Source organism: Brachycentrus maculatus, unplaced genomic scaffold (genome assembly GCF_059751285.1).
Source record: "Brachycentrus maculatus isolate JH-2025_06_01 unplaced genomic scaffold, ASM5975128v1 h1tg000660l, whole genome shotgun sequence".
Taxonomy (NCBI): Eukaryota; Metazoa; Arthropoda; class Insecta; order Trichoptera; family Brachycentridae; genus Brachycentrus; species Brachycentrus maculatus.
In genome coordinates, this window is record NW_028281395.1 from 479,055 (window position 1) to 491,331 (window position 12,277).

At 33.0% G+C, this 12,277-nt stretch overlaps 1 protein-coding gene across 1 annotated transcript in view; it reads right to left on the minus strand.

Annotated features, from left to right (window-relative positions):
* The window catches only part of LOC148300725 (uncharacterized), a 127,761-nt gene extending 118,254 nt beyond the window's left edge, over nt 1–9,507 (minus strand). Inside the window, exon 1 of the mRNA XM_088274363.1 lies at nt 8,806–9,507. Within this exon, the coding sequence (XP_088130489.1) occupies nt 8,806–8,901 (96 nt within the window). The 5' untranslated portion in view covers nt 8,902–9,507. The remainder of the gene's footprint in view (nt 1–8,805) is intronic.
* Between the last annotated feature and the right edge of the window lie 2,770 nt (nt 9,508–12,277).

The following is a 12,277-nucleotide window of genomic DNA, read 5'->3' on the forward strand; positions in this document are numbered from 1 at the left end:
TTAATACAAACAGGTAAAGAATAATATGAAAGTTTGGGGAATTTCAGGGCTTACGACCTATCATAGACTGGTTTAGTGATCACTTTACACTCATGTAACATTCACCATTCTTCCCATGATTAACAACCACACTACTCAAATTTTGGAAGTCAAACATATAGAGAGGCATGCATTCTATATAGGCAGAAAAGAAGTGCATACCCTGGATTACTCGCATTCCATATAGAAACGCGACCGGTGCCAACAATGCCTTATCAAGTATTGCCTACCTTATCTTACTACCCAAGACTACTGCCTACCCTAATTTTGAGCACGCCACTGTGTATATATTTATGATCGATCTCATGACGTTCTACGATTGAGTTTACAATAGACATCTATGATTGAATCTAGAAAGCTTTTATTTAGCAGAGTCCCTTTAATTTGTATGCAAGTTCCATGTAAAATGACTGCCAAGTGGAGAAACCCAGATTTGTGAACAAGCAAGTTTCCAACACCGTTTTTAAAATGATGCGGAATGCATCGAAACACGTGTCGTTTTAAATAGTGGTATTTACCAAGTAAAACTCAAATTAAAAATTAAAGAGTTTTGTTTTGTGTAGAGACGTGACTCGTGGAAACCAACGGCAGCCTGAAATAGCTTAACCATTTTTGTATGAGGATAATACTGTCTTGCGCATTATATTTCGGTCCATTCAGGACAACGACACCGGCTATCGTGATCATCAATTATACATAAAGGATCATCAAACCTTGATTTAAGGATTGGCGGTATAATTTTTTGCATTGTTTGTTTAAAATATGCACATATTATTAAATTCTACTGGATACATGCGAATGTACCATACTTCATTTAATTTGAATTAATTATATTTTGACATTTCAATATAGATGAAGAATAATATGAAGTTCTGGGTATTTACAGGGCTTATGACTTGTCATAGGTCGATTAATGGCTCACATGCAACAATCGCCATTCTACCTATGATTGACAACCACATTACTCAAATTTTCGGAACCCCTGCAAATATCATTATAATCGTATTCAATCGCGTCTTATCATTAATTTAATTATTTTGACATCTCAACAAAGATGAAGAAAAATATGGAAGTCTGGGCATTTACCTTTGGGCCGTAAATGCCCAGACTTCCATATTCTTCTTCATCTGTGTTGAGATGTCAAAAAAATAATATAAAAATGACTCCTATGATTTGAAATAATCCAGATTTGTTAACAAGTATTTGGACACACTCAAATGTTATCATTAATTTTTATTCGGTACTTTCCTCGTACTTCCTGACAATATTACCAAAGCAGTAAAGAATATTTTTTTCTGGATATTTAGGAGAGTTTTCCGATTATTGACAGTTCTAAAACAATGGATGTTTGTCTTGCAATCAAAGGAATGCGTACAAAATGTCTCCAGCACCACATTTCAAACATATTTAACAAAGTCGGCCGTTTTGAAAGGCTGCTCGAGAGAAGGCGCCGTCATGGAGTACCTGGCTACAGAGGTGTTGGAATTGGCCGGTAATGTCGCCAGAGACAACAAGAAGATCAAGATCAACCCCCGTCATCTGCAGTTGGCCATACAAAATGACAAGGAGCTCTACAAGCTGCTCTCCAGCGTGACCATCGCTCAGGAAGGCGTCCTGCCCAACATCTTGGCCATGCTCTAGCCCAAGAAGACCGGGAAGGAGCAATAATACGGCGGCTCCACTTCATCCACCGGTTTTTCTATTGTATACAGGGTTTTTTTTCATGTAACGCGGTGGAAAGGCGTTCCGGCACCTTTTTTCACGGATAATATTTTTTTAATTTCCAAAATTTATTAGACGAAAAATTGTTTGCACTTACGTAATTACAATCAACATTTATATAATTCGTCAAAATGTTAGGAAAAGTTGCTTTAAATTTTATTTAAATGGTATTTGAATATAATTCTTTTTTTTTGACATCTCATCAAAGATGAAGAATAATATGGAAGTCTGGGCATTTACGGGGCTGACGACCTCATAATTTAATCATTATCATTTTCATATTACAATCCATGTCTGTGTAAGCGCCCTTAGGGTAGTTTTAAGAATACGAATAAGGCGATATATAAATTACCCAAAATAATAATTATTTTTAGTACGTTTCTTTTGTGAGGCCGGCATTTTCATTACTTTCTTACGTACGATAAAATAAAACAGAAAATTAACAAAAACTGCATTCATAAACTCCATTGCAGCGCCTTCAATCAATTTTCTTCTCACCTGTGAATCACTAATGACAGCACATTATTCCTTGAGTTCTAGTTATTAGTTTCCAAGTGGTACACTGGCCTTTGGCAGTTCCATATCGTTATATCTCGACAATCAAGATTACGAAAAACCCAATTAAAAAGCGACAAGATTCGATCTCAGGACCCCTGGACTGCTGCCGCAATAAAACATTATGTGGTAACAACAAGCTGACATCTGTAGTGCTATTATAAGCACTACCATTATCTGCCTATTATTGGTTTCCGAAGCACAAAGTGGTTAGCTAGTTGGTATCGCTAACCTGTGTCTTGTGTGCTTGCAAAACTTCAATTTATTTACGATTGTTATTCCGCCGTGCTTAAGCAAAAGGCGGTAACGTCAAAAAAATCATTTCACAACATAGAAATATATGCTGTTTTTCGATCAACAAGTGAGAAGGGTATGTAAGTATTAAACGTTATGTATGTATTAAACGTTATTATATACATACATTTGTTGCATTTTTAAAAATAGGAATTGAGTAGTGTATTATATGAGAAAATTTATGTATGGAAATTGTCATTTTAATACCATAATATCCTGAGAACGTAACAGCAATGGTGGCTGAAACACCAAAAGGTGAAAATAACACACAAAAACACACTCGAAAAATATGTTCCAATATCAAATGTCATAAAAATATATATTTCTATGCTACACATTTTTGAAGATCAAATGTGAAATGTGACTCACATTTAAAATAAATATATTAATTTGAGTACATTAATATCCTAATTTTAAATTTTTCTACAACTAACAGTGACATAAAAATCTACATTACAGTAATTTAGTTTCAAGGATGCGTCACGTTTACTAGGCACATTTCGTTACACGAGTGAAGAAAGAAATAAAGTAGAGAGAAAGAGAGCTATATATTTCCACTCCACGGGAGTGGAGCAAAAGAGAGCGAAGTATAGATATACGACACAAAGCGATAGAATAAGATACATATATGCATATGAACGCTACATATATACATATAATCGCTACATATATACATATAACACATCAGACTACATATATGCATATGAACAGCTGAGGTACCACGCATTTAGTAAGTAAAATTTATCATTGTGTTTATTTACTTTTTTGTGCAATTTTATATCGTTGTAATTCTTTTGAGAAGCTCTTTCTCTCTCTGTCTCTCAAACTAAATCTTTATTATTCTTTTTTTTTAAAGAAGTTTCAGTTCTTTCTTTTCCATATGCTATTTTTATATGAAATTTTAAGAGTAGCCAAATCATAAAAAAGAGATACTCCGTTTTACCTAATTACAACAGTTATCAAACTATCTGTTATTACATAACTAACAAAGGAATTGTTTTAAATGGTCTGATTTAAACAACACAAAATTCACACCCACACGCATTAAATTATAATTCTTCATTATATTATATCTATGGAAAAAAACTAATGAGAATTATTAGCGACACTAGCGAAAAACGAAATGAATTTAAAAGGAGATTTGTTTTTTATTGTTTTCATGGACTTTTGATTAAAATGTCTGCTTTTTAAATATTCAATAATATATCATATCATATACCATATTACCATTTTCTACATTGATTTCAAGGTAATTCAGTAAAATGTTGGCAGTTTGACTTTATACAGGCGCCGTGACATAGTTGGGTAGACGCTCGACTGCGAAACTGACGTCGCGGGTTCGATTCCCGCCAATTGCAAAATGAATTCAAGAAAGATTTATTTTCAATTGGTCTGGATGTTTGTGATGTATTTTTCACATCTACCTTCCCTATCCTTACTATCCTACCTGAAGACAAGCATCTAAAATAGACGCTTTGCGGATTATTCCTTAAAAATAAAGTTCAAATAAAGAGTCGGGAGTCCCGTGGTTAGTGCGCCAGACTCGAGTCAGAGGCTTTAGGTTCGATCCTTCTACTGACACAACTCGATTTCTGTTTTCAACATATGAAAAAATATGGAATTAAAATATTTGTGTCATAAAAATACAAATATTTTTGCCCACTATTTTTTCTAACTCTTATCCGCACCGAATGGTGCATAGGGCACTGCATCGTATTGATGCAGCGTTATCTTGATCGTTGCTTACATGAAGGAAAGGTGATCACTCCGGCGCTTTAGGGACCAGACCAGGGTAATATCATAGTGAAAAATTACTAATATTTGTTTTCAACCCTTCCTGCTGGGAAATCGAACGCGGGACCTCTATGATGGTAGCTAAACATGCTAAGCATACACCACTGAGGCGGACTTATATTTATAAAAAATATAAGTAAGTTATTGTCAAAAAGTGTGAATGACAGATGATCGCTCATGGCATATGATATATTTTTATTATAATTCGTCAATTGAGAAAATATAAAATAAATAAAAGCTCTTATTAATGGCCACACTTATAAATTGATCAACAAAGAACCCAATATATACGGGACCCCTTTAAACGCGAAAACATTGTTAAAATATATTTATGTTCTTTTCCTATTTATTCTCCCCCATTAGCCCAATCAAAAAATGTAATCATTAATTCAAATAAAAATGTAAATGTTCTTTTGTTCAAAATCTTAAATCTCCCAAAGTTACTCAGCGATTGCTTTGAAATTTTGACACGACGCTGCATCCGAATACGAGCGTGTTTTTATACAGGTAAAAACAAGCTTTAAAAAAATATTGTACCGCAATGGCAGCGTCATCTATTGAATGCAACAACAACTCACCTAATATTATTTATTGTTCATGGCGCAGCTCACAGCGTGCTCCTTGGCAGCTGCTAAAGTATTGTATACCCATAAGCATAGTGAAATCCAACATATTATAAAGTGCACTTTTTCTTTTCTTTATTTTCCATTTGACCAGACTGAGCCACAGCAACGCGTGGGTACAGGTAGTTCATAATAAAAATAGGCATCACTATATGGTTTGTAATTTTCAAACAATTCGATTTTAAATGAAAACATATCACAGAAAAAACTAACTTAACCTACAGTTATGATATCCCATTTTTTCATTTTTTTATTCACATACAAATGAAAGAGTTTCTGCTCAATGAAAATGCTTTTTTCATCTCATAATAGATATCTGTAGTGAATTTCTAGAGATTCACTATGTTTCGAATTTTAACAATATTTCCATAAGTTCCAAGAATTTGAGTAGTGTGGTTGTCAACAATGGGTAGAATAGGTGAATGTCACACGTATGTAAAGTGATCACTTAAACCAGCCTATGACGTTCGTAAGCCCTGTAAATGCCCAGACTTCCATATTCTTCTTCATCTACGTTGAGATGTCAAAAAAGAATCTAAAAAATAACTGCTATAATTAGACATAATATGTCACATATTACATATTATGTAATCCATATTTGTGAACTAGTATGTATTTGGACACACTCAAAACGTTGTTATGAATTCCGTCATTTTAGTTTCCCTAGTGTATTCAAATTTTGTTTTCACCAGGAAAAACGGATAATAGGTGAATTTGGGTTATAATGTCGACATAAACGCATTATTGTGTAAATCCTCCACTGCGTTATCGTATTATCTCAAATGAGGAAATGTAAAATTGTAACGAGCAATACATGTAGATACGGGTGAAATGCATTAAGTGTGTTATACAATACAAATAAATTTATTAACGTGTGTTAGCGTTAGTAATAAATAGGAAAGCACCTATGATTGTATTATCGTGTGTGTGTGTGTGTGCATTGTGTGGGCTGGATCACTTTCTATAACCTGCCGTAGTACCTTATAACATGGGTCGGCAACCTTTTGTTGTAAGAATGTGAATCGAACCCGGGACCTCCGGAACAGTAGTCAAGCGTGCTGACCATTACACTACCGAGGCGGACTGCATTTATATGATGCAGTGCCCTTTGCACCATTGGGGTGCGGATAAGGGTTTGAAGAAGATGAATTAGTTATTGGAGAACTTATCGCAATTGATCATCAAGGGTAAGACCGAGGGTCGAAGAGGTGCCGGAAGAAGGTGGATCTCCTGGCTCCATAATAAGTATATACGAGTGGACAGGAGTACAGAGCATCTAGGAGCTGTTTCGGACTGCCCAAAATAGGGACACTTTCTCACAAGAGATAGTCAACGTCGAGGGGATCTGACACAACACGTAAAAAAGAATTGTATACATATTTCTATGACATTTATTGTATTTAATAATATTAATGCCTTTTTGTGATTGCATTTGATTTGGAAGCTTTTTTTCAATGTTAGCTTGCATTTTGCATTTAAATGTGCATTTAAATGTAAATCTAATAACCAAGAACGGTGTTTGTTTTTTCGATAATTCTGAATTGAAAAAGTTTGCTGACAAATATATGTACTACCAAACAAAGTAATTATTTGATGAGTTTTATTTAAGCCCCCACTCGTTTACGAGTGATTTTGGGTTTTACAACTAAAATACATTGTAATAATAATAAATAAAGGATATAAGAGGAGATAAAGAGAGTAGAAAAAAGCAATAACGATAATCAACTGACTTGAAGGAAAATATAAAATAAACTATTCGATCTACATAAATTGTAATGTGGACTATAAAAATTATTTGCTGAGTGAACTCCTTGCAGTTTTCAGAATGCAAACTCCCATAGATATCCACCAAGTTAGTATTTTAACTTTCAGTGTGGTATCAATTTGCAAATCGCTTGGTACATTATCGATATCTAATGCGTATGGGGTCTTCAAAACCCTTGTCTAACGGGAGATCTTTTTGAAATCAACAAACCGCTGAATCATCAATCGCGAGACCCTTGCAGGTGCAACCTCACCAAGACGCCCGCGGGCTACTGGTTGCCGACCATTGCCTTATAGTACTGCGTAGGAACTCATTGAGTCATAATAGCGCATTGAATATTATTAACTAATAATGAAGGTACCTACCTACCCAACTAACCCAGTTACTCACCAAGGAATAAACTTTGCGCCATTTTGTTGGTACTAAATTACGAAATAGGGTGAATTCAAAATTCGAACATAAAGGAAGTGATAAAGTAAATTTACACGTTGACTTCAAACTACGAGATATCTCGAAGCTTGTTTACTTGCCCTCGCCTCTTCTCAGAATAGGAAACTCGTAGCAAAATAGTGTAAATATGAATAACAATGTTAATATTATTTCTTAAATCGGTCACTGGATTAATCGCCCTACGGATGAGATGTCAATTTAAAGGAATAAGCTTAATAAATATTTCACCAATTCTTCAACTGATGGCGCAACAATTAGCTATAGTTCACAAATGTATCAAAAAAACCTTACCGGTATACGGAAGGATCTAAGAACGTTGCATATACGATATAGATAACTCTAAAAGAAAAAGGAACTTTAATCTGTTTTTTCAATAAATAATTTAAGCAAAATTTTAAACCGAAACAAACTTAAGTAATTAACGTCTAACATAATATAGTCTTTGTGGAATGAATTAAACAGTTTTGGAGCTATGAAAAACGTGACTCTTTGCGCGAGTCTGGATTTGCAAAAGGGGATTTGTAGTAAATTATTCATTCTTTGAAAATAATTTTAGGGAATAATTTTTTGGTAACTTTTATCTCACTAATAACTGTATAATGTTACTTTTAAAAATGTACAATCCAAATAAATAAAAACCACATTTGAAATGATGGACTGTTTACTCGTGAAATTAGATGTTATTTGGTTGCGGTATTTTTTTCATCATTGCAACCCTGAATTGTTTTGTTTAAGGAAAAAAAGACACTAAAAATGAATTTTATTGAATCAAAGATGAATTTATAAATAAAGTTGTATCAAGATTTAGAATGGCGTTTGATACTAACTAATTTTCTTTCTGATTTTTTTAATAACTAATTTAAGAATTTATTTTTTTAAAGTGTATTAAATTGTGTATATTAATTTTTCAGTGTTTACGTATAATTTAAAATAATAATAACTCCAGCCAAACACGTGTAAGTAAATAATTTTAACTTCTTAAAACAAAGTACAAAATTACAGATAAATTTAAAAAAAATTGTGTCGCAAAAAATTATTTCAATGTATTTAAGGTTTTTTTCTGGTGTTTATATGTGTATTGATTTTTTTCTATATTTTGTCAATCGCTGAATTGATTTTTTTCTTTTTGACGTTCTATTTTTCTCGTTTCTCCTGAAAACATATCGCTCACTCCTTTCAACAATGTCATAAATCAAAAAACTTGATTTTTCTGGAGATAGTTTTTAAAGTTTAAAAATATAGTAAAATGTATTCAAAATAAATATAGTCATTCATTGAACTTTTTACTGTGCAACAGATCTTTTTAGGTAAAACCTAAATGTTTTTTCTCCATTTGAAAAATATTTAGCACATTTAAAAAAATAATTAAACAATATCTTTTCTTCACAGTGCAAAAACAACACTTTCTGCCCTGTAGGGGGTAAATATTAAGGTAAAAATATGCCAAAACATGCACAACTGAAAATTTACGATTTTTGATATACGATGTTGTTGAAAGGAGTGAGCGATATGTTCGGACATATCCTTCAATAACTGATAAAATTATTTAAAAATAAGATTTACCTGCAAATTGTATCCATCGGAAATCCAACTAGTGGAAAAGAACTTTCTCAACTTATTTCTTTTGTACTCAGTCAATCCTAAATACCTATCATCCATTGTGACAGATTTTTCGATAATTTTACAGATCAGAAAAACAAACCACCATTTATGACGTATTACAAACTTGTAGATATTTATTATTGTTAACTTTAGCTTTGCGGTCAGAAATCAGTTTTTGAACCATTAGATTATTACATAATAAACTAGTTAGGATTAATTTAGATAGAACACAATCACTCGAAATTAACTGCCCGAGGAAACTAAGAAATCGGAGCTAAAAAACGACTCGCGCCGGAATGATAGTAAACGCGAACTGCCGCGATACCGGCGAGTTTTGTTGTAACAAATTCGCGGCAAACAAACTCGTGTGTTACGTCAAATTTAATGTACTACCTCAATGCTATTTTCCACGCCAGTTAATATCACGTTCATAACAAAGTGCATTAAACTAACGCAATGCGACGGCTGTTAAATCTAACACGAACAGGAACTCGATAAAAATCGAAAGAAGTTAAAACGAGTTTGAAAAATTCTCGAATCCATAGAAAAACACTTTTCTTCTAGAAAAGCGTTCGTATGGAAGTACGCGGGTGTTTTGAATTTCGAATTTTGTTTTCAATTCGCGAAACAGAACAGCCACATTCGGATGTTGGAACCTAAATAAGCGCAGAGTACAAGCACGCATGCAAATCATCGCAGGAACAATAGCGCAAGTACCTACGTATATTTATTTTCGTCACCTTCGCGTCCTTTTTACTGAAACGGTACAATGTAAATACAATGGATCGTCTCGCAGATCGTGATCCGAAGCCAAAATTAGCCATTTCTGACCTCACCCTGCCAATAGTTTGTTAAAATGCCTTTGTGTTGCCGGATTGACCAATCTGATGATATATGGAGAACTGATTTTGAGTGCTTATTAGTTTTCTTCGTGTGTTTCAGACACCGTTTTTTCTTTACGAATAATTAATTAAGTGGGCCACTGTTACACCGGCTGAGCATTAAAGATATTAACATGACACGTCGTAAGCTCATATATCTACATATTTTCATACATTGGATTTACCATTACCGCTAAATTTGCAAATGACTACCTACTTTTACGCCCAGGAAGTTTTTGGTTTCTGAACATGGCTATTAAAAACTATTATTTGCATATTCACTGTTTCCTGGTCATACTTATCTGGGTCTACATATTACTATACAATTGTTTTTTAACATAACGGATAATAGCCATAGAATATGTTACTCTAATGTTACTCGAAGTCAATCTGTCATTTTACGAAATGTTTTGAGAAAAGAACGAGGACGACCGAAAAAGACTTGGCACGACCAGATCAATCTAAAATCAAGAACCTAAAATATGGTGGTGTCAAAAGTCTACGTGATCGGAGGGAATGTTGATTGGATGTGAAGGAAACTAGGAGTGTATGTCAGGACAGAAAAGTGTGGCGGTCCATCCTCTCTGCCTACCCCTGCGGAGAGACGGTGTGATGGTAGTTGTAGTAGTACTTAAACGATTTGGTTGTTATCTGTTATATGTTCAGAGAATACTGACAATGACCATCTATAATATTAAATTTCAATGATTAAGAAAAAATAAGTTAATCGAAATATTTAGAAATGGTTGCATGAATTATTGCATCACTATTATGTGAAATAAGAAACTTTAGTTTAATATAATATTTATAATCTTTATTTTAATCGACGAATCTAAAACATAAATATGTATAATTATTTTTAATAAAATTCATCTATTACTTATCGGAAATAACTGATGTGTTCCTTATTTTTATAATTTTGTAAAATGTTGAATTAATAAAATACAATTTACCAAGCATTTATTGAATATAAAAATCAAATTAGGATAAATGGTAGTTTATTATAATACATATTATTATGCGGGCATGATTTATTGGATTACATTTTTTACGTGAAAAGTCAATAAATAATTTTTGTATTTAGGTCAATACTGTAAAATCATGATGTTGCGCGAAGCATGTATATCATAAGTATAAAATGATAAATCTAGATAGCTTTATATTCTTTGGATGTAAAAGGTCTTTTATATTGTTCGATACGGGGGTCACTTGGAAAGACCGCTTGAAACGAAAACACGACACTAATATCGCTTACATCTTTATATTAAGGTCCAGCATTCATTAAGTCGCATTATGAACCCTTAGATTTCGCGTAGGGTTTTTAACTTGCCACTTTCCCTACGAAAGTGTTTGCTTTGATTTTTCCTTAATACTGGTTGTGAACATAACATAATTTTCTATGTGGAGTCTATGCGTATATCGCAGTTACTTCTAAGTGTTAACTCGTGTCTAGTCAGGAACTATTAAATGTAGAATCAGTGAAGAAAAAAACAGTCGCATTCATTCCATCGGAGACCATCAGGGAGGTCACATCGCTCACTCCTTTCAAGAACGTCAAAAATCAAAAAACTTGATTTTTCAGGAGAACGTTTTAAAAGTTTAAAAATATAATACAATGTATTAAAAATAAATATCAAGCCACTTACTGAACTTTTTACTGTGCAACAGATCTTTTTAGGAAAAACTGAAGGTTTTTTCTACATTTGAAAAATATTTAGTATATTTAAAAAAAATAATTAAACAATACCTTTTTTTCAAAATGCAAAAACAACACTTTCTGCCCTGTAGCGGGTAAATATTAAGATAAAAATATGCCGCTTTTGCAGGGATATAGTACATTTTCTGGGCATTCCGAAAACACGCACAACTGAAAATTGACGAATTTTGATTTATGACGTTCTTGAAAGGAATGAGCGACATGTCTTTCCACGGCCGTATTTTTTAAAGAGTGCATTTTTTTGTTTTTTAGAATATTAACAGAATTTTTTTTAAAATATTTTTTGTAACTCCTAACATTTCAACAATTTTTTTTTTCAAAACCATAAAATTATTTCGAAGAAAACCTTTTCAATGCAAAATCGGTGTTTTAAGAAAAAATCAATTACGTAAAATGTTACCTGGATTTAGAAAAAAATCAAGTTTCGACTTGACGAATGCTGGGCCTTAATATACGTAACCACGCGCCTTATTTTAGTATCATTGTGTAACGCAAATAATCCATTCATGAATCACTATTCCATTAAATTTTTGAAAATTTTCACCAACTCTTTTGAGAAATAATCCGAAATATTGGCACAATATTATGAACAAATTTACGGATATCATAAACTTATTTTGAACATACATATAATCTTCGTTTTATATACAGGTAGGTAGCATATTTTTATTTTCTTTCTTCCTGTCAACTTTTTGCGGTTATCTCAGAACAACAAAATTACTATTTAATTCCGAAGTAACAAGCTTGTTTCATTGGAATTAAGCAATATTGTGTGAGTAGCTAAAAAGAGAAAGATTTTTACTCATAGAAATTATCCATTGTATCGCAAAAATTA